The sequence below is a fragment of the Stenella coeruleoalba genome, assembly GCF_951394435.1.
Source record: "Stenella coeruleoalba genome assembly, chromosome: 19".
Taxonomy (NCBI): Eukaryota; Metazoa; Chordata; class Mammalia; order Artiodactyla; family Delphinidae; genus Stenella; species Stenella coeruleoalba.
Window position 1 is genome coordinate 30728709 of NC_137165.1, and position 21512 is coordinate 30750220.

Below are 21512 nucleotides of genomic sequence, written 5' to 3' on the forward strand. Positions count from 1 at the left end.
GGACACCCCAGGGACTAACTTCCTAGTTCATAATGGATTCTAATCAATTTGAAGACAAAACAAAGACCTCCTAATGTGGATTCTCTTAGAAAAATGGCTCATGAGTAGGACTATGCCATAACTATTATCCTATTTCGGTAAACAAATATTTATCAAGCATCTATTAAACGCCAGGAGCTGTACCAGTCAGTTACTGGAATACTTTTTAAGAATCTCCTCCAGTAGAAAAATCAAAACTTGGAAAGAAATAATTATAGAACAGTTAGACGTTTATACAAAGTGCTTATAAGATCACTGGGAAGGAAAATTTTAAAGGGGCTACTTGCTCTAATACTAAATGAGACTGCACCTCATTGGTTCTCACGTGATAGCTTTGATACTGAAGATCGTCATCTAAGGTTGCTGAATATCAAAACTAATGCTTAAGAGGCTGTATGCTCAGGGCTAAGTATAATCCAGACTGTTACTGCAAACTGGAAAGTGGGAAGTGACCATGCATTGGCTTTTAAAACTGGTAAAGTAATTCAGTCCAGTTTTGTGTATTGGATCTATTTTGCTAATACAAATTTGTGTAAGTGTATACTCAGCTAACAAAACAAATGCATGTTTATGAACATTTACCCATTCTCAGAACCTTTTTTATGCTACTGTCTGTGGGGCTGCTGCCTAGTAAGAGTGACTGACCAGGCTCTGGCCGCTGTCTGACCTGCTATCCTTCTGTGGGGCCAACCTGACCAGAGGGGGTCAAAAGCTTCTCTGATGCTAGCTGTGCACTGCACACTGGAAAGACCCACTTTTTTGCTGCTGGGCTCTGGGCCACGGCCACTCCGACAAGATTAACACCAGCTTTGAAACAGCCCCCATCAACTCGGATAAGAACATGGATCAAAGACAGCACCATGGGACACCCTGGTGGCATCAGGTGGACATTACAGGTGGTGATCATTTGGGTCAAAGACTTACCTTCCCCCCCAACAACCTCCCCACTGGAAAAACGCTGTCCTTTAAAAAAAAAAAAAAGCAATGTAGTAATAAAATAAACAGGAATTTGTCGCTAGAAAACATAGATTCAATTTCTGGGCCTGTCACTTTAACATCTCTGAGCCTATTTCCTCAAACCCCAAAATAAGGCTAATAACATTTGAGAATTAAAAGGAGTCAAAGCACTTCATAAAACAACTACTTCCATTACGAATGATGAAGTATTTGTCCTATGTCCTTGCATTTTTCCCTCCAAATTTTCCATTAAGAAGGTAGAAAGGGCATGAACCCTTTAAGTCACTACTTTGGAAATAAGCCCAATCTGATTGGAGGACCACACTGCATATCAGATCTAAGCTAGGCAGTCCACCTGCCAAGGATTTCATGAACATACTTATTTATCCATAAATATTTATTAAGGTGTGTATGTACTAACATACTATCTTGGAAAAAGTGTCAAAAAGTTATTAACATAGTCTTCGCTAAGAGTTTACCATGTAGCTGGGGGAAATAAAACATACATGAGACAACCAGACAACTTAATGGCAACATGCAAGTGTATGCATTATGTGACACTAAGTATGCTGAAGAAAAGCAAAGGAAAAATACAGTGCAGTTAGTCCAAGAATGCTTTTGTCTTTAGCTGATCATGAAGGGGTGGAAGAATATTTAATGGCACAAGGAATGTGGGTGCTTGTAAGACTTGTGGGTGTCTGCTAAATGTTTGCTGAGTCTCTTGGCTTTGAGAGAACTGCTTATGCTAGCTGATCCTCTATCAGCCTAAAGACCAGGGTCAGGGTCCTGGAGTAATGTTAAGATTCCCAAACCAAGGAAATAGTATCCAGTTTTTTCACTCTGTACGTGAATGCCTCTATAGACTACTAATAAAAAAGAACCAAAATAATTCAATCCCAACGAGAAATCTGTAGAAGTTCTCACTGATACAGGACCACTAAATTCAGAGAGAATTTAAGGCTTAAGAATCACGCTTAAGCAAGAAAGATGGAAAAAGGAGACCCAGGAGAAAGCAGCAAGAGAGCGAACTCCTCTGCTCTTTTAGGAGACAATGGCATCAATTCTTGAGATCTGTACTGAAAAGTAACAACTTTTGCAACAGAACAACTTTCTTTTTGACTTTGCAAGAATGATTTTGGGGGCAACATTTACTTTTCCAATTATACTTGGCTTAGGCTCGCATTTAAGTTACAGTTGACCCTTGAACACAGGCTTGAACTGCACAGGTCCACTTATACGTGTTTTTTTCAGTACATGTTACAATACTACACAACCCGCGGTTGTTTGAATCTACAGATGCGTAACTGCACATACAGAGGGTTGACTGTAGTTATCTGGAAATCTTACACTGCGTGGAGGGTCACCCCTGACCCTGGCATTAAGGGTCAACAGTAATTTGCATTTCCTAGCTTCATATCTGAGGAATTATTTGATGCAATGTTAGGATTATTACTTTCTCCAATTATCTACCCAGTTAACCAACAGTTCGTAAAATAGGTTTCTATAGCACTTTGCTTTTAAGGAGTACTAAGTTCTTTCTCTTGTCAATCAACGTTTATTAAACTTGGCCAAATGGAGGTGGGAGACAAATCCAAATAGCATTTTGAAGAACCCTATCTGGCAAGTAAACATTTGGCTCACTGGGAAATACAAACACGACAAAAATTCCACTGGGTATAAAAATTAACAAAAATTTCAACAGTAATAAGATAAGATTGGGAGGAGACTAAATGCATCACAGAGAGGAGAGCTATTATATGGGTTTAGAAGCTTGCTTTTTATAGTTTCAGAAATTAAATTTAACTTGATAGTGATAAGGATTTGAAGCTGCAGGGTGAGTGCTAATAAGAGGGAAGGAGAAAAGTCTGAAAACATAAAATACAGAAGTAAAAACAAGCATGGTCAGTAAAATATTTACCAGATCAGCCAGAGCAGGGGAAGATGTGATTGCAAATGGTGCTAAATTGTAGACTATAACCCATTGTTTCATACTAGGGAGTGACAGTTTTAGGAAGATCAGATTTGATGGCCAGGATGGAGACGGGTCGTCAAAACCAGTTAACTAGTTTTTCATTACTTTAATAATGAATTTGGGTGCACAGACAAGGATGCCAGTATGGCAAATGAAGATGGGACACAAATCCAAACAGCATTTTGAATAACTCTATCTGGTAAGTAAACAGAATCTCTATCTAGCTCAAGTCATAGATACAATGGTACTGTGGCTAATAACTGGTGATATTAAGTCGCAGCACTTGACTCTCACATTGCTGCATGTTTACTACCTAGTTTTAGAGGACAAATGAGTCATTTAAGATTTTTTTTGTAGTGTGCTTGCTGTACTGCTAACCAACATTTTACATTCCTAGTCTTATGCTGTGGACGTCACTCTTATTTTGTAATTCAAGTTAAGAAAAAGTCTCCAAAAATTGTTAGAAACATACCAGGAGGTAAAAGGATGGAAAATGTCTTAATGTTACTTAGCTTTTTCTATAAGTATCAACTGAATAAGGATTTATTTCCAACTTGGAAACAAGAAACTGGGACTCTATTAACTGGTTACTTATTCAAGATACTCAGAAAGGGAAGTAAAGTAATGTGAATTTCTAGGTTTCTCTTCAAATGCAATTGAACTGAGTGCCTCCTCGGTGCACAGCATTGTGCTATGTACCTGGGAGGAAAGGGGATGAGGTTACGACCTGTTGGAAAGGAGATATATATGTAAACAACTCACTGATAAAGGCAGATTGGCTTAAGTTTTAAGATACAGTAGAACAATACTCTTCAGGAACAATGATGAAGGACCAATAGTGCTTACTCAGTGACTATCATGTGCCAGACACTGTCTTGGTTCCTTAGAAAGTAAAAACTCATGAATCAAGTAAGATGAGGTAGATAAGTGGATAGAGCAAGCAAGGTAGGTGATAAATGCTATACTAGACATACACAAAGTCTGTGCCAACACAGTATGACAGACGTTAGTTTTCAGAGAGGTGACTCGAGATTATTCAAGGTACATTGCAGAGGGCTGACTCCGAATGAAGAAGAGATGGACGGCACTGCAGAAGGAAGAAACAGGAGGACCAAATACAAGAAATGCTGGACAATGCCAAGTCCTGGGTTATAGAGTATATCAGGGGGAAGGCTAGAGATCAGACTAAAAGGTAGGCCAGGGGCCAGGTTACCAATGGCCTCAGATTCAGTCCAGGACTTCCAAGTCCTAGTTAAAGGCGGTAGGTTGTCTTTTGTTCAACTGATGTAGCAGTCCATTCCAAAGGATTAAACCTAAATAAACCACCTGAAAGCTTATCCCAAACTTACAAACGCTCTCCTAATACCCAGCACTTCAGGGTACAATTCTGCCATGCCATCTGGCACTTAAAACAATCTCCAAGTTTAGTCTTTTTGTTTTATAAAGAGAATTCTAGATTTTCATTTGAGCAATTTAGGATTTATGGTCTCTCTTCACAAGTTAAATCAGGAAGATATCAGAGCTAAGGTTTTTAGAATTAAGGAAAGGCATAATCTAGTGCACTTTTAGTTCTCTCAATCCAATTTGCAGCAAGGCTGCTAGTCCGCAACTACCTTCTGTAGCCTCATTTGCTACATAAAATGTGAGTTTAGCAAAGTAATCTCCACTTTGTAAACCTGATTGTATTTTCTCTTCTAAAATACCTTTATTTGTCCTCTTTTAGTGTCTTATTCTTCAAAGTAGACAAGTTCCTAACATTTGTGTTTTAAGGCAAGTGCTCCCATATTGGTGTTGACTAAATTGGATCAAGTGGGCCTAAAACACTTTAATACAATATTCTTAGTGACAATAAACAGGAAGCCTGTGTCCTTTACATTTTTGCAATGTAAAGTTGAAGGGGGGGTGGTGGGAATGACAAATGCTGAAGTGTTAGTTCCTAATAATTTTGGCTTTCTTAAAATAAAATGGCATTAAATAAACATGTCAAGAGAAGTCTGTACTGACTTTCTGATCACAAGATACTCTGCCTACTGAAACAAGGCCTGCAGAACAGAAAAATAAGGCTAACCAACCTGATGAATAAACAGGGTTTTAAGGCACACTAACAATCATTGGAAGTCTCAGTAATGCCAAGAAATAAAGATTAATTTCACTCCCCAAAGTGTTTCACACCATAAAAACAAATGATAAAGGCTTCTGAAAGCATACTTCATTTTTACATTATATGACCAATTTTTGGGCTAGATTTGGGGGGGAGGCACACACACATCTACTCCTGTACCCAATTCTTACACTCTGGCCTTACTATTCCATACCTGGAGATATACAAGGTAGGCAGAAAAACAAGCAGATTCACATCTTTTGCATTTTCTCCTAAGTCCCAGAACCCAGTTAGTTTTCTGATTTACAGATTTACTCATCAAGTACTATTCAAACCTAAATGAAAAGGGAAAGAATTCTGCCCAACAGATGGGGAGGCAAAGGTAAAGTTTCAGGAAAAAAACTTAGACCAAAAAACCCTAACTTTGGAGCTGATATAGAGGATTAATATAGTTTCCACCTTGCTGTATGGATTCTTTACCCTAGGGTATTTCCTGGTTGATTTTGTATCATAGCTCCCTCTAGTGGCTAAGTAAATTTCCCTAGCGTTTACTCAAATTGGGAGTGGAATAGACCATTGTAAAAAAACCCTACAAAAACCCAAACAACTCATTAGGCACTTGGCATCCCTACAAAATTAATGTTTGTTCAAAGTATACTTGGTGAGGATGAATAAGGCATTCTAGAAAAGCTCTCAGTTTCTACTATCTTCACATTGGTAATTCTATTAATAATTGTAAAAGGAGTTAAAGATACTTTAACCTGATGGTTGAATGTTAGAACTTTTTCTAAGAGATGAAGATGAAACACCCAGGATCTACTTAACTCTAAATGTTTGTTCTGTTTCATTTGTGTTTTGCATACCTACCTAACCGGGAACGTCCTTATGCAAAGGTATGCTTGATTTTTCTCTCCCATAACCCAGTGAGGCATCTATTTTGAAATGTTTATTATGAGGTTACTTCTGCCTAAATTAACTAGTATTTGACAGAGACTACAGAAGCACCAAGCGACTTTTGTAATAAAAAAAAATCCTTCTCTCCTTCCATCCCTACAAAATCACAACCACATTCAAGGTTGTCGGGTATAGCTTTCAAAGTTAGCAAGAAGCACCGCCCCCTACCCCCCAAGTTCTCAACCACAAGAATAAGCTGGTTGAAGTATACCGTTAACTTCTTGGATCTATATTTAAAGCAAAAGTTTTTGCCAGGATTACTATTTATTCAATAGACAATCACGAGAGACACAATGAACAGATGTTTCCTTATAATCTCTTTACTTCATGCCAATCCCACCTTTTCCTATACGGTCATATTGATCAATGTTCCTGTAAAAAAAAAAAAGTACCAGAAAAAATTACCCCCAAATAGAGTATTCCACCATATAGGATGGGATGGCAGGATATTTCCTTCAATGGAGTACAACTGATGAGAGTCCACCATAGCAACAGAACATAAAGAAATGTGAGTCATACCTTTTCTTGTGGCTGCTTCAGTCTAAAAAGACGGGGAACTTACAGCTCAATCAATAAAGGATCCACAGTAACCGGTTTGTTTTCATTCACATGCTCAAAACTACACAGAAGCTTTCGCTCTGTGTATCCTGTAACAGTTCTACAATCCCTTATCCGGAACTCTCTGGGGCAGATGTATTTGAAATTCAGAGCTTTTTGCACTTTATAAAATGCATATATATACCATATATCATATATAGACCCTTTATCACATAACACTCTCAGCAAAACCTATGGCAACTGACACATCAATATTTCTGCAGGAAGACAATTCAGTCACAGTTAAGTGCAAAACAAAGGCATCGATTTTGGTCACATTTTATATTCAATTTGCTCCACAACAAAAAACTTTGTTTTTGGAGTTTTGGGATAAGAGATTGTGAACCTGTTTTCTGCCTTTGCATTCTTCATACCATGACAGAAATAAGCTAAACCAAAGGATGGTTATAACAGAACTTCAGTCTAATGGAGTTTCTTTCCTTTTAATACTATTTATGGTAAATAACAGACATATAACTTATTTTGTTTGCAATTTCATCACAACTTCATGTACAAAGTAAGCAAAAACGCACACAAGAAATTCACCTTCACAGAAACTTGAAAAAAGAACACCAGCCCTAATGAGCAAATATATTTCAAAGACAAAACTGAGAAAGTTAAAATTCTAGAATCATATGGAACTTAAGCACTATGCGTGGATACACGAATAATGGAATATATTATTAAACTATAAAATTTAGGGGAAAAAACATTTTAAATGAGGGAAATCTGTCCATATTCCAAAGAGTTTCTTTTTTAAATTAATGAAATTCAGATCCCAAACAATTAGGAATCAGAAAATGGGTTTCTTACCTTTTGTTTCCAGAAGGATGTGGGCTGAACAGCAAGGTGGGTTACTCAATCTGATGTTATGAAAAATAATCGCTTCTTAGAGACTTAAGTTTTTCCTTGGTTAGAAAATAATAAACTAATTATAGGCTCCCTACAATATCTAAGGGGACATAAATAGGGAGAAAAGGGGAAAATCCAAGACAGCTTTTTTAGTTCCAAAAGGGTGTGACTTTCTTCTAATAGCTGCTAATCTAGGTAGAGATTTAAGGTCCATTTCCTAAGACTGAAAAACAGCAAGTCTGCCTCTCCCCTTACAGCATTTAGCTGTCTGGTCTTACTGAACTGGAAAACCTGCATCCTTCTACCTTTCAAACAGTTACGTCCTCTCTAATCTTAAACAGCCTATATACTAGGGAAGTAATATTTTCTACCTCACTTCAGTCAGGGGTTGGAACTACCTGTAGTAGAGCACATCTTTCAGCGTAGCTTAAATGCAATTTAAGTGATGGCAACTTAACTTTGCCAACTTTGAGCGATGGCAATTTTCATTTTGGTTCTGTTTCCAAAATATTCAATGAACACAAATGAACCCAGGCTTGCTTAAGTCTAGCTCATGTTAATCTTTCCAAAATTAGTCATTAAAAAATACCAATTGTATATTCTACAGATGAAACAGAACTTGTTTTACGTGCCTGTCTGCTCTTGAACAGTTGTTTTGAATTCTCACATAACTAGAGTTACTCCCTTAATGAATCTATACCAAGTGTTTTGCTTAAATACTTAAAATGGAATCCTAATTTTGAACTTCCTCCTGACATTCCAAAATCCCTCCTCTTCCTCCGACATTCCATAAGGTTCACTTAAATGTACTGGTTGGGTGACCTTATGCAAATCCCTTTGGGCCCATTTTCTCTACTACCAAGATTTCTAGTGTTTCCTAGGTTTGAAATTACGTCAACTGAATAGCAATCTTAAATTCTGCTTCCAAGGATAATTAACACCCAAGGGAAATGTTAGGACTTAGCTACCTTTTGGGTGTAGAAAAAGAATGGTTTGATGGTTGTGACTAGCTATCAGGAAATCAGATTAGGAATTCTAAGTAAAAACCCCTCCCCAACTCTAAATTGAAAACTTAGCACCAAGGGGCTATCAGGTAAAGATACAAAAACCAGTAGACTACAAGATGTAATCACTGCTTTGGTATGTTCTGGATACAGAATAACTTTATGGTTGAGAAGACTTCCAAGGCAAAATTCTAAAGAATGCCCAGCTTTTTATTAGCAATGATTTACTCAAATAAGCAGTTAATCTTCTAGTGTGCTATTCACACTTTGAACAGAAAATGTAATTTACGTTAAGAATCCTAATCTGTGCTGAATTTAAAACTTACCAATTTTTTAGATGAGTTTAGTTTTATTGAGAAACTCAAAGGCTAATAACACCATTAATTTACTAGTCCTCACCCAATTTTGCACAAAACCCTATGCTGTCTAGATGATCACCCAAAATAAGCAGCATCTATAAGCTTTTCATCATTTTTAAATCAAAGCTCTGAAACTTATCCTTCAGAGACTAGATCACCGCCTCTCACTTACCATATTACATACACAATTGCCTTATTCTCATTTTTTATCTTCCCCTGAAGACTTTTCACAACAATTAACAGATAGCTAATAGCATTTATTAGAAAAGTCCTTTCAAGAACCTTTAATTTACTAACACATAAACACAAGAATCGGAATCTTATCAATTTAAAGTATTAACTGAGACTAGTCAACCAGTAAAAATTCTTACAAGAGGAAAAAGGACAACCATGCATAGTTTTTTTAAAAAAATGTTTATTTTTTCAAAGAAAAACGGCAATAGCCAATTGGAAACCTACTTAGTCTTCAACTCCAATTTTGTTTTCTTTAAATTTAGAAGTGACTTACTGTTTTACTATTTTAAACAAACCCCCCCTTTCCCCTTTAAATGTTTACCATCTACTCGTGCTGAATCCTTCCAAGGAGATTGCTCCAGCGTATATCTCCAGGTCCTCGCTTTGCTCCTTTTACCAAAAAATGCAAAACACAATTCCATCGTGCATCTTAAGGGCTCCAATCGTCAAAAATAGGAAAAAAAAAAAATCTTTGGAATAGCCAATTAAGTTGAATAAAAAAAAAAAAAAAAATCCACACGAATGCGGTTTGGTTGGGGCAGGAATCCACTCCTATGTTCCTGGTAATCTGATCCCGCTCCATGAATCCTTGTAATTCATCCTCCCTATCCTATCCACATTATGATTTGAATCCAATGATCCAGCTCCAAGGATTGGGATCCAGTGAGCCCTCTCCAATCCAAACCTTTATAACCAGCAAAACCAAAAAAGAGGAGGCAAAATGTTAGATACTGTAATCAAAAAAGGTTTCTGGGGAATGATGAGTTATGTCTGTCATCAGTTTAACAGATGTACATCAATAACTATCAAATTCCCCAAAACAAGTTTCTGAATGGTGTTCAGATAAATTTTAGAAACTTAATCATCATAGAGACTAACTGGAAGAAGCATTTTATATTTACAGTTCAACTGATAATGCCAACACTTGTTACTGTACAGCGTATTACAGGTTTTGTGGTTGCAAAAAGTCATGTAGTTGAGTTTACTGGTATTGCTACCCACCTAAGTCTAAACTAAATCTAATGCTCCCATCTGTAATTTAATTTGTAAATTAAAGTGTTTTAAACATATGAGTCAATTATGAATATTAGTTTAAAGGGGAAGGTGAGACTTAAAAGTATTCCCAACTAGATTATCTACACCAATACGTTGGAACTCTATATTTTGCTTTCATTTTGTCTTAAAAAAAAATGAAGTAGCAACGCTATATCAGTCACACAGAGGACATGCAGATTTAGCAGTATTGATATTATACTCTATCCGGTTGGAATTAAAGACACCCTGTACCCACATGTACACCAACAGCAGGTCACACATTAACAGTTGTAACTAAGCATTGTGACAAATTAGCCAGTTCTTCCCACATTAGTCCCTATTAAAACAAAAAAGGGTAGGGAGCAAAATAAATTGTTACAAAATGGGCAACGTAATTTTGCCACAATTGCCAAGGTTTAAAGAGCAAAGCAATTGTAGCTAAAGGTCACTGCATAAGATGTTTGCAAGTGTTTTAAGGTAGATGTACAATCATTTTAAACCCTTGCCTTTTAGTATAAGGTCAATACTGCCAATTTCATCTGTGACAATAGCACTTGGAGTCATACCATTGCCTCCATTATTGATCTGATCCTCCTCAATCCTCCTTTTGACAATCCTAAAATGATTGAAATGTGCTCCACAATCCTTAATCCAAAGCATTCTTAATCCATCTCTTCAGATATGTCTACAGAAAGACACATGAAAAGCAAGATAAACATAAGAACTTCCCCAGGTAAGATAACCACAAACACCCCCAACAACCCAGTTCACACAAACCAGAGCAGAATAGACATTTACATATTATCACAGTCTGAAGAGCATGGAGAGTTAACTAAATTTAAACAATCCTGTCTATGACATCACTTAAAATACAATTTATCAGACATGAGGGGAATGTAGATGTTAGGAGCAAGGGGATATTACACAAGAATGCAATTCAACACTTTAGCCCATTCTGAACAAAACAGTTTGAATTAAAAAATGAAAAGATTGTACTGAATAAAGGAAAACTGTATACAACATGGGTTCTACAAAAAGTGTCACCAATCATCTTATGTACGAGAGCGAGATCTGCTATGACGGGGAGAATAGCGTGGTGATCCTCTGCTTCTCCTTGGGGAATAACTGCGACTCCTGCTGTTGCTTCTGCTACGGCTTCTGCTACGACTACGGCTTCGAGATCGAGATCTTCCATAACTTGGACTTCTGGGCCCATCAACTTTAACCCGGATGTAGGCAGTTTCTCCCTATTGAATAGACAGAACTTTCGATTGAAAGATCTAAGCTTTCACCTGTCTTCAGGCATGCTGAATTCAATGTAACTTAAACCAGAGGCACTTTACTGGGTTTACTCGGACACCCTTGCCTGAATCTTACCTTCAAATTCCACTGTTAAGACCACTGTATCCAATTCTGGCCAAAGAAAAGAATAAGTGTATAACCTACCTCATGAGATCTAAACTTAGTGTTATCCAGTTTTCGAACTGCATAGGTCATATCTTCTTTCCGTACAAACTCCACGACACCAGTGCCATCTCGGTAAACATCAGCATAACATACATCACCTGCTTCACGCATGTGATCCTTCAAATCCTGCCAGCTTCCACTTGGAGGCAGTCCTGAAAGAGTTATTTTTTTTCAATACCAATTACCCTAAAGTTCACATTAAACTTAAAATTTACATTAGAACAAAGATTACTTTAAAATTAACGATTATTTTTAACATCCTAGGTTAAGGAGCTGTTAAGATTCTGGAATCAAGAGCCCAAAATTATTTGCAAAGTAAGGATCTTCATATTCTAGGTACTGCAACCTAATTTGGCAAATCTCAAATACAGCAATCCCTGTTTACTAAATTCACCCACAGGACTAAAATAATTTAAGACCTGGCATGAAAACTTGCATTTGTCAAACTGGTCATGCAAGGAAAACTTTAAAATGGTTTCTGCCCCCTTTCATCAACTCGCACGGAACGGTCAACTCACCAGAGACAACCACTCTGTTTTCAGAGCGCCTGGACGGGGGACCATAGCGGCCTCGGGGAGCCCCGCCACCTCCGCCCCCGCCGCCGCCTCGGCCTGTACCACGGCCGCTTCGAGGAAACTCCACCCGCAGACGGTATCCATCGTAATCGTAGCCGTCGCGACCATACACCGCGTCTTCCGCATCCCTGCGTGATCACAGAAGAGCAAAGGGGTAAGGAAAAGGACCGGGAGGGGCGGCTAACTCGGTCGGAGAGCTAGCGGCCCCCCGCACATGCGCACCTGGGGTGGAAGAGCCCACATGCGCTGCATAATAGGAATGGCCCCTCCCCCACCCAGAAGCACGCCAGGCTGCCGACCACTACGGCAGCCCTCGGCGCCTCAGTTTCCCGCTCCGAGCCTGCAAGTCGGCTCTGGGGACGTCCGGAGGGCCCAGCCACAAGAGAAGCCTCGACGACTCGGCTCCTCACTCCACTCCTGCATGGGCGATTCGTCTTGCTCCCAACCTCAGAGCCCACCTCCCCATTCTCCATGCGAAGGCCTTGGAGCCTTCCCCAACTACTCCAACCTATTTCCTCAAGGCAGCAAGACCCTGACCGCCTCACCGCGGGTCCTCGAACTCAACGAAGGCGAAGGGCGGTCCTCCGCGGCGGTTCTTCAGATCGATGTCGCGGATAGCACCGTATTTGTAGAACACGTCCTCAATGTCCTTGGTTCGGATGTCTGGAGGTAAGTTCCCCACGTAGATGCGGCAGTCGTTGTTCCCTGCCGGCCCACGAATCACACCACCTCCCGACATGGCGGCGACGAAAGGCGCGGACTCGAGAACAGGTCTTCCCACCAAGCCTAGCGAACAGCAGAGCGAGCCCACAGCTACACCACGTCTCCCGCGGCCCCTCCAAAATGGCGCCTTTATCAGCTCGGCGCACGGATATGGGGGGAGGGAGGAAGAGAAGCGGGAGGAAGCAGCTATTCGATCTCACTACGCACGCGCAGAAGCGTAACGGGTGCTGCGAAAGGCACGCTGGCGCACGCGCGACGTCACCCTCCGCGCGAAGGGAAAAAAAGTTCCCGCGTTTCCGATTTTGTGGAGAGGTTCGCGAATGAAGTGACCGGCTGAGTGGTAAAGACTAAATACAGAGCCCTCATAAAAGGGGTTATTAACCTCTGTCGAGTCCTAAAGAATAATCAGTTTCCCCAGGAATGGGTCTCTTAAAGCAACGGCGCCCTGAAAGGATTTGGTGAAACCTAGCCGAGAGCTTTGTCCCAGCATGCTCTGCGGTGTTAACGGCCTTTGGCGGGAAAGACTCACGGGGGCGGAGTCTAAGGGGGCGGGACCGGGCGGTTGCTCCGGAAACGGGGGCGTCCTAGGAGAGTGCGCCTAGTTCAGCAGTTGCGTTGTCTGTGATTCAATGCAGAGCCAAGCCGTGACTTTGTCTTTCCGCCCCGTCTCCTGCGAACTGGCCGTGGGCTGCTTACGTAAGTGTCTCATGGAGGGGAACCCAGCTTAGATTCCCTAGTAAATAGACTACACTAAAGTACCGTTCCACCTTCGGTTCGGAACCGAGCTTTGTATATAGCTCAGTTAAACACTCCTTGTGCTAGTGGCGGTGATTCGTGCTCTGACCAGTCATTGGTGGTACCTGCCACCCAGGACCCAGACCTCTGCTTCTCTCTTCAACAGCCTATCGCTAGGCCCAACGCAGCGGAAAGGTCCAGGGAAGGTTGCAGAATGAATTGTGCCTGTTATTTCTCCAGCTGCTTTCAAAGAACGAGAAAAAACGCTCCTGCCTCTGTGTATTGCAGAATCCTGCAGTTCCTTCCTTTTTTTGAAGTCATTACCAGGCTTCTCAAGTAATATGAATGAGCACAATGAATGTGTGAGTACTACTGGGACCACTGGGGACCACAGTTGCTGCTCAGGACTGATCCTGGTAGCATGCTGGTCCAGGGAGGTAAGAACTTTTTACATTTTTTCCTCAGTGACATCTGAAATCTAGATTTTTATATGAAATGCTGGGGTTTTTAAATATTAGTGATGAATTCAAATTAAGAAAAACAACAACAACCCTGCAGTTATCAATATGCTAAAACAGATCTGCACTCTAAGTGTGAGGATAATTTTTTTCATATTATGTATTTATTTGCAACTCCCTCTCCCCAGGGATGTGAGGCAGTTTACAGAGATACCATAAAACATTACGAAAACTGGATGGAGAAATCACGGGGAAAATAAGGGAGGAGGATTAAAATGAAGGCATTGATAAGATTAGTACACAAAATGCCTGCAGTAATAATTTGGTGAACTCCTAGAGATGGACTGCAAATTTGCCTGTGGCCATCCCGGAAGTCACAGTAAAGAAAGGAACACAGTATGTTCAAAATCCAAAGTGCCTTTGAAATTTAAAAAAATAGATCGTTTAGCAGAAGGGCATGTTTTCAGTTCTGAAAGTTGACTGAATGTATTTTACAAATGTTTCTAGTAATCCCAAAATACAAATTTAATTTGCTCCTCAACAGATCCATAGAGGATCTTTGGTAGTCCTTGAAATCTCTTCGGTGGTTTCCAAAATTATGAGTATATGTGCATGTACTTTTTCGTCTGTCCTTTAGCTCAGGAGTCCCCAACCCCTGCGCCGAGGACCGATACTGTTCGTGACCAGGCCGCACAGCAGGAGATGAACGGCAGGCGAGTGAGCAAAGCTTCATCTGCCGCTTCCCACCGCTCCCCATTGCTCGCATTACCGCCTGAACCTTCCCACCCGACCCCCCATCCGCGGAAAAATTGTCTCCCACGAAACTGGTCCCTGGTGCCAAAAAGGTTGGGGACCACTGCTTTAGCTCATCCTTCAATGACATATTTTTAAACTGAACTTTCAATTTAAAGAGAGAAGACCCTGGGAATTTCCTGGAGGTCCAGTGGTTAGGACTTCTTCCTTCCACTGCAGGGAGCATGGGTTCCATCATTCCATCCCTGGTCAGGGAATCCCACATGCGCAGTGCGGCCAAAAGAAAAAAAAAGAGAAGACCCTGATAATTTTTCAGTGAGAAGCTGACCAAAAGGGACACTATTTCAACAGATTTATTCATTTCTAGCACTATCCTACTTGGTTAGCAGCAGAAGAGATGAGAGTTTTTAAAGAATTCCAGGCACATCATGTATTGGTTCTTACATTCAATATTTATTTACTGAGCACATTTTCTATCTAATTTTATCCATCCATTTATGATTATTCAGATTCATCTTTGGTTGATTAATGTTAAGTCAGTAATAACTGAAGTGATTTAAACATAGGTGCTTTTGATTTCAAGGCATTTTCATTCCAGAAAAATAAGAAAACCATGAATTTGCTTTGATTTATTCTTGTCCAATTTAATGCAGTCATTTCTGATTCTGTTCAGTTCAGAAGAATACAGGGTAAAATTTAATAGAGAGTGAATAGGACATTCTTGTTTCTCTCTTGGCCTATTTTACCGTGTTTGAGTGTAACCAAATTGTAGGTTCTGGGGTCTCTTGTAACCGAAAGTGGGGTTCGGCTGCTCACTGCTCAGAAACCAATAAAGGCCAGGTTGGTGGAAAGGAATGTTCGCTTTATTTTGGATGCCAGTGACTGTGGGGGAGGGTAGATGCCTGTCCAAAAGGCCGACTCCCCCCACCCCTCCGCCCCCGACAATTGGGGCAAGAGCTTTTATAGACAGAGGGAGGGGGCCACATGCAGAAATAATACAGTCAGCTCTGACAGTCATCTTGAAATTGGTCATCAGTGGTCTTACCAGTGTCATCTTGATTGTTTTAGGTACAGTTAATCTTCAGTTCCAGGTTCGGTTTGTTTCCATTTCTTTGAGGCCAGTTTTCGGAATTGTGGAAGCTTATGTCATGGCTACAGCCTGGTCATCATGTAGTTAACTTCTTCCACCTGGTGGGGGCTTCAGTGTCTATAAGACAGCTCACAGGATGTGGCTCAGAATATTGTCTATAGCCCTTAAGGAGGAACTAAAGGTCCTTGACTATGCTTAATGACTAAACTATTATTTGGTCTCCTCTGTTTTCTTTGTTTCTGCATTTTCTCACTTCTCTGATTAAACTTATCCTTTGGCTAAAGTTTTTCCACAGACAAAAGGCAGGCTGGGACTTCCTTGGTGGTGCAGTGGTTAAGAATCTGCCTGCCCCTGCAGGGGACACAGGTTTGAGCCCAGGTCCGGGAAGGTCCCACATGCCGCAGAGCAACTAAGTCCGTGCGTGACAACTACTGAGCCTGTACTCTAGAGCCCGTGACCCACAACTACTGAGCCCACGTGCCACAACTACTGAAGTCCGCGCGCCTATAGCCTGTGCTCTGCAGCAGGAGAAGCCACCGCAATGAGAAACCTGTGCACTGCAATGAAGAGTAGCCCCGCTCACCGCAAGTAGAGAAAGCCCGCGCACAGCAACGAAGACCCAACGCAGCCAATAAATAAATAAATAAATATTTTTTTAAAAGGCAGGCTAAGGACATGGGTGCGGGGGGGGGGGGGCAAGGACCATAGGGTCCTGGTCTATTTCACTATGACAAGGTCAGGGTGTAGCGAGAAAAGTCTGGATGGCTGTTTATCAAGGTCTCCTTGGGTGACATTAGCTTGGAAATTATTACATTTAAGGGTATGATCTTACACTATCAGTGTCCCAGAGTAGATTGGCATGTTTTAGTACACAAGAGTGAAAAACAAGAAAGCGAATAAACCAAACCATTTGTTCATTTGTTGGGAGGTGAAACAGATTCATTTTTGATAACCGTGATGTTCAAATTGTACACACCAAGAAAACTTTTTGTCAGGTCTGGAAAGCAAATCAGACAGTTTCTTAGTAAATAAGGAATCAAAACAAAATGAGGTGAATCGCTTTGAGAGATGTCTCATTCAGATCTTGGTGAAACCTGATAAATGATCTCTGCCCCACAGCAGAGTGTACCTCTTCAAAGACAGGAAGATTCATACCCTCTGGACTTTGCATCTCTGTTCCCCGAATAGTGCTGGGTAAAGATTGGCAATTCTCTGTCTGTAGGCTAATCTTCATGCAAAATTTTCTCTGAACAGTGTACTATACAATTAATTAGATCTTTGCTGACCAGATTACAGCCACTTCGTTTTGCCTCCTGAGATTACCTCCTCATCTTAATTAGGGCTTTAGAGTGTTTCTAAACTCCTCAGTTACACAGTCACGGACAGTTTTATGGATTGCTCTCACAATTCATTAAGTATGGATTTTACCAGTTTAATTCTTAGAAGCTGCCTATTTCAATACTTTTGCTGTGTATGTAAAGTTACTTCCGCAAAAAGAAACTTTAAATGCTTTCGATTCAATCCTGTAAGTATAAACTAGTGTAAGCACTATACTGTACCCTGGAAATAATTACTTCGGGAAAAAAGGAAATTCAAAGAGTTAGTTACCGTAAGGGTTGAAATCACAAGACTCAGTTTTTCAGTTATTTTCCTAACACTTAAAATCTACCTGTGGTGATGGTTACACAGATCTGTAAATATACCAAAAACCATTGAATTGTACAAGTAAAGCAAGTGAATTGTATGGTATATAAATTATAACTCAATAAAAAATTTTTTAAATGACTGGGGAAAAAAATATCTCCACAATCAGCAAAATCACTCTCCAGTACCATTCCTCTAAAGGTGTTATTAAGGCTTGGAGGTGTTCTAGAGTAATTTGCACTGAAATATGCCTTCCCTAATCTGGAAATTCTGTTTTCAGTATTTGTGTATCAATCCTTACTGTCATTTATGGGGATAACTGTTAGCTTTACTAGGTGAAGAGACACAAAGATTAGGAGTACTTAATTCCGCCGTGAATAGCAGTTACTTCCAGAAAGAGTTCACTTGCATAGTTCTCTATTCCCTTGTTCCACCTGTTTAGTGATTAGTATTCTCTGAGAAAGGAAGAAATATTAATGGTATATCTTTTTATTTCATTTATATTTGTCTCATCTTCCCTAGTAAACTAGGTTGAGGACAGATTTTTGCTGTAATTCCCTTTATTACGAGTACATTTTCTGTTAAAGTGAATATTATTGACTATTTCCTGACTGCTCTTTGAAAATAATGGGACTTTAGATGAGCAGAATGTTGTTTCTATGGAAACTGTATCATGTTTCTGTCAGTGGATAGACACATGGGTACAAGGATTGTTTTTCATTTCACAGTGTAATAATGATAGCCACTTTTCAAGCCCAAGTAAATCATCTAATAATATAGTCTTGGTAATCTTATTTTAGGACTGGCCTCCCTCATTCTTTGATTCTTCTTGTTTTGTTTTTGGCTAATTCTGCCCATCTTTACTGTCCTATTACGGATAACAATAACATGATTTTGCCAGAAAACAGCTCTCAAAATGATCTATTACAAAGAGATATACTTCTTCCATGTCTCCCTCTTCCTATTGATATTATTACTCCCTCTCTCCCTCTTCTTGCTTAATTTAAGTTCTTTCTCTTAAAAATTAAAACACCAAATCATATTGTACATTTCTTAATTGGAGTAAATGGCTGTTTAAAGAATTATAATAAAAATATGGCAGATATCCTTTATTTGCTAACAATGCTATCTTTTTTGGCAATTTTATCTTATACTATGAGCCCTATATAAGTGTTAGCTATTATTATTAGTAGTAGTAATGGTATTATATGTTAATGTGTCTGTCAAGTATGTTAGAAATAATTTCAATAAAAATTTTTTTATTTGAAATTTTGAGAGTATGACTGTTTTTTCACCCTTTACTGTTTTAAAAGTTAGATTAGCTGAAAACTCTCAGAATTACTTTTCTAAATTTGCTTGCGGAGTTGAGTAGTTGCAACATAGAATACATGGCCCACAAGCCTAAAATATCTGGCCCTTTACAGAAAAAGTTTGCCAACCTCTGGCCAAGAGGGAAAAACCTGCTTTTGTAATTTTTGCCTAAACCTAATTTATAAGTTCAGTTTTGTCATGTTCTTTCTCTAGTAGGTGTTTTTGATGGGTAATATATTGTTAATAGTTGTAAACATAAGTAGTACACTTCTTCAAGTGATACTTTGCTTACACATGCTTCAGCACCCATTACTACAGTGTAATGCTAAGGTAACCTGCCAGCCTGCCCAGCCCAGAAGGGAAGGTGCTGCTCTGTTCCAACCGGTTGCATTTTTTTGTCGTCTCGTTGACTCAAAATTGCTCGTCTTAAGAGTGCAGGTTTCTGTAATTGTTCTTGCATTGACGCAATGTCGTATGCAGAGTCCATACAGGTTCTGTTCTAAGTATCTGTTAATGTCCACTCACTGTGGAATTTGTAGGTAAATTTCCAAAATTTGCAAATTGTGTTCCACAGTTCTGGGAGCCCAGCAGCTTTCAGGCTGCTGCTAGTACCACCAGTCGCCCCAGAGGACTACTAGATGTGGATACCTGTGTAGTCTACAGTCTAGACCCATGCCCATGGGATCCTTCCTTGTCTGGCCCCCACCTGCCTCCATGTGGTCAGGAGCTCACCAGCTGCAATTCCTTCCAAGTTAATTTCTACCCTTTGTAGTATCCAGACTCCAGGGGAGGAAAAGTTCTTTCCCTTAATTTAGAGTCTCCATTTCCCGTCTTGGGATCTATCTTTATACAAGACAATTGAGAATGAGAATATTTGCTTCTAAAGGAATTCCCTCTCTTTTCTGCAGGAATATAACCTCTCCCTCTGCCTCCTTATGGGCCAACATTGATATATTTTCCAAAGTCTGGATTGTTTGCAATTAATACCACATGTAGGACCTTCTCACTGCATAGTCAAGGTTGAACCTCATCAGCCAAACATGGTCCAGTACATTTTTCTTTTTCCAGTTTCAGTTCTTCTAGTAAGTGATGAAAAACAAGTTTGAACATCCTTTATGTGGTCTCCTGGATCTGTTTCTGTTATAGTGCAAGACACAGCTTAAACAGGAACACACATCCCCGCAAAAACATATCTACATCCATATAGAGGTAAGTATTTCTGTCTATGCATTCCTAATCCCCCATAATAATTTTGCAGTGGTATAGCATGTGTTTGCCAGAAACAATGATTTACATGCCCCAGTACTGATAATATATTCAGCTTCTCAGTCTAAAATATCTGCGGTCAGAAAGGAGCTTTCTTTATAATTTTTCCCAAGGTAAGTGGGTGTTATTTTATATTTGTGCAACTGGAGAGCCCCATTGGGTAGGCTTCCTAACATAAAAGAAAAGAAACAGTTTAAAGGATTATTCATATCTTCTACCTTTATAGATACAGTAACTGCTTATCACCTTAAAATGTGTTTTCCTAGCTTCAACTAAATCCAGGTTTTAAAAAAACTATAGATATTTCTGTTAATGTTTTATCAAGTCACAATTCTAGAACGTTTCTTATAAATTCTTAGTTTGCAAGTAAATATATAAATATTTGGGACTCTAGTTACAGTTCCCACCTGACAATGTACTTTTTTTTTTTTAATTTATTTTATTTATTTATTTTTGGCTGCATTGGGTCTTCGCGGCTGCGTGCGGGCTTTCTCTAGTTGTGGCGAGCGGGGGCTACACTTAGTTGCAGTGCCCAGGTTTCTCTCATTGCGGTGGCTTCTCTTGTTGCCGAGCACGGGCTCTAAAGTACAGACCCAGTAGTTGTGGCATACGGGCTTAGTTGCTCCGCAGCATGTGGGATCCTCCCGAACCAGGGCTTGAACCCCGTACCCCTGCACTGGTAGGCGGATTCTTAACCATTGCGCCACCAGGGAAGCCCACTGAGCAGTGTACTGTTAAAGTTCTCTAATTGCCCTTAAGAGAATATAATTGCCTCTCCCCAGTCAAGGAGACTGTCTCTCAACCTCTGTGACTTTGAAATTCCACCAAAAATAGCCCCCTTTTGATATGAGCTGTATAAGGAAGGCTAGACCAAGCTATTTGCCCCCTGCCTCCAAGATGACTTGTAATTTGGTGTCCCTTCAAACTGATATTCTTTAGTTTCTCAACTATGATTTAAATAGGAGATTTAAAAGATTTTCTCAATTTAAAAAAAGAACAACAAAAAAGAATATATTTCTTTAGACGTTTATGCACCAATTTGTATGCAACTATTTGAATGCCAAAGCCATACCCCGACCGACTCATGGTCTTTCCTGCAGAGCTTCAAGCACTTTTGAGCCTTTGTCTTAAGTAAAAGTAAGTACTTGTTTGGGGATGGTATAAAGTAATAGAGACTCTCACTAAGCATGATTTGCACTGTACCATGTTATTAAAGTGGTTTTCAAAGTTTACGACACTGTATTTAAAGACATCTATACCAACAGACTTCTGTTGGGTAATGCTTCAATAATAAAACAATCCCCCATATCTCAGTGGCTTAGCAAAATAGCCAAGGTTTACTTCTTGCTTACGTTACTTCTTGGCAGCTAGGGGTAGGCAGAGGCA

General features: G+C 39.8%; 1 protein-coding gene and 1 long non-coding RNA gene across 4 annotated transcripts; one reads left to right on the forward strand and one right to left on the reverse strand.

The window, feature by feature from the left end:
- Positions 1-6263: 6263 nt before the first annotated feature.
- On the reverse strand, positions 6264-13018 carry SRSF1 (serine and arginine rich splicing factor 1). Of its 2 annotated transcripts, XR_013825003.1 has the most exons (5): positions 12692-13018; positions 12090-12274; positions 11551-11723; positions 10671-11351; positions 6264-9754 (listed from the first exon to the last, which is right to left on the reverse strand). XR_013825003.1 is itself a non-coding variant. In XM_079904141.1 (4 exons), exons 1-4 carry the CDS (start codon positions 12883-12885, stop codon positions 11157-11159), a joined length of 747 nt encoding a protein of 248 aa, XP_079760267.1. In that variant the 5' UTR covers positions 12886-13018; the 3' UTR covers positions 6269-11156. The 2 variants fall into 2 exon arrangements, 1 of the variants encoding a protein (XP_079760267.1); XM_079904141.1 differs by having other exon boundaries at positions 6269-11351.
- LOC307177207 lies at positions 12677-18772 on the forward strand. Of its 2 annotated transcripts, none has more exons than XR_013825004.1 (4): positions 12677-12815; positions 13505-13565; positions 13771-14041; positions 14700-18772. It is a non-coding gene; the product is annotated as an uncharacterized lncRNA (long non-coding RNA). The 2 variants fall into 2 exon arrangements; XR_013825005.1 differs by lacking the exon at positions 12677-12815 and adding an exon at positions 13131-13209.
- Positions 18773-21512: the final 2740 nt, after the last annotated feature.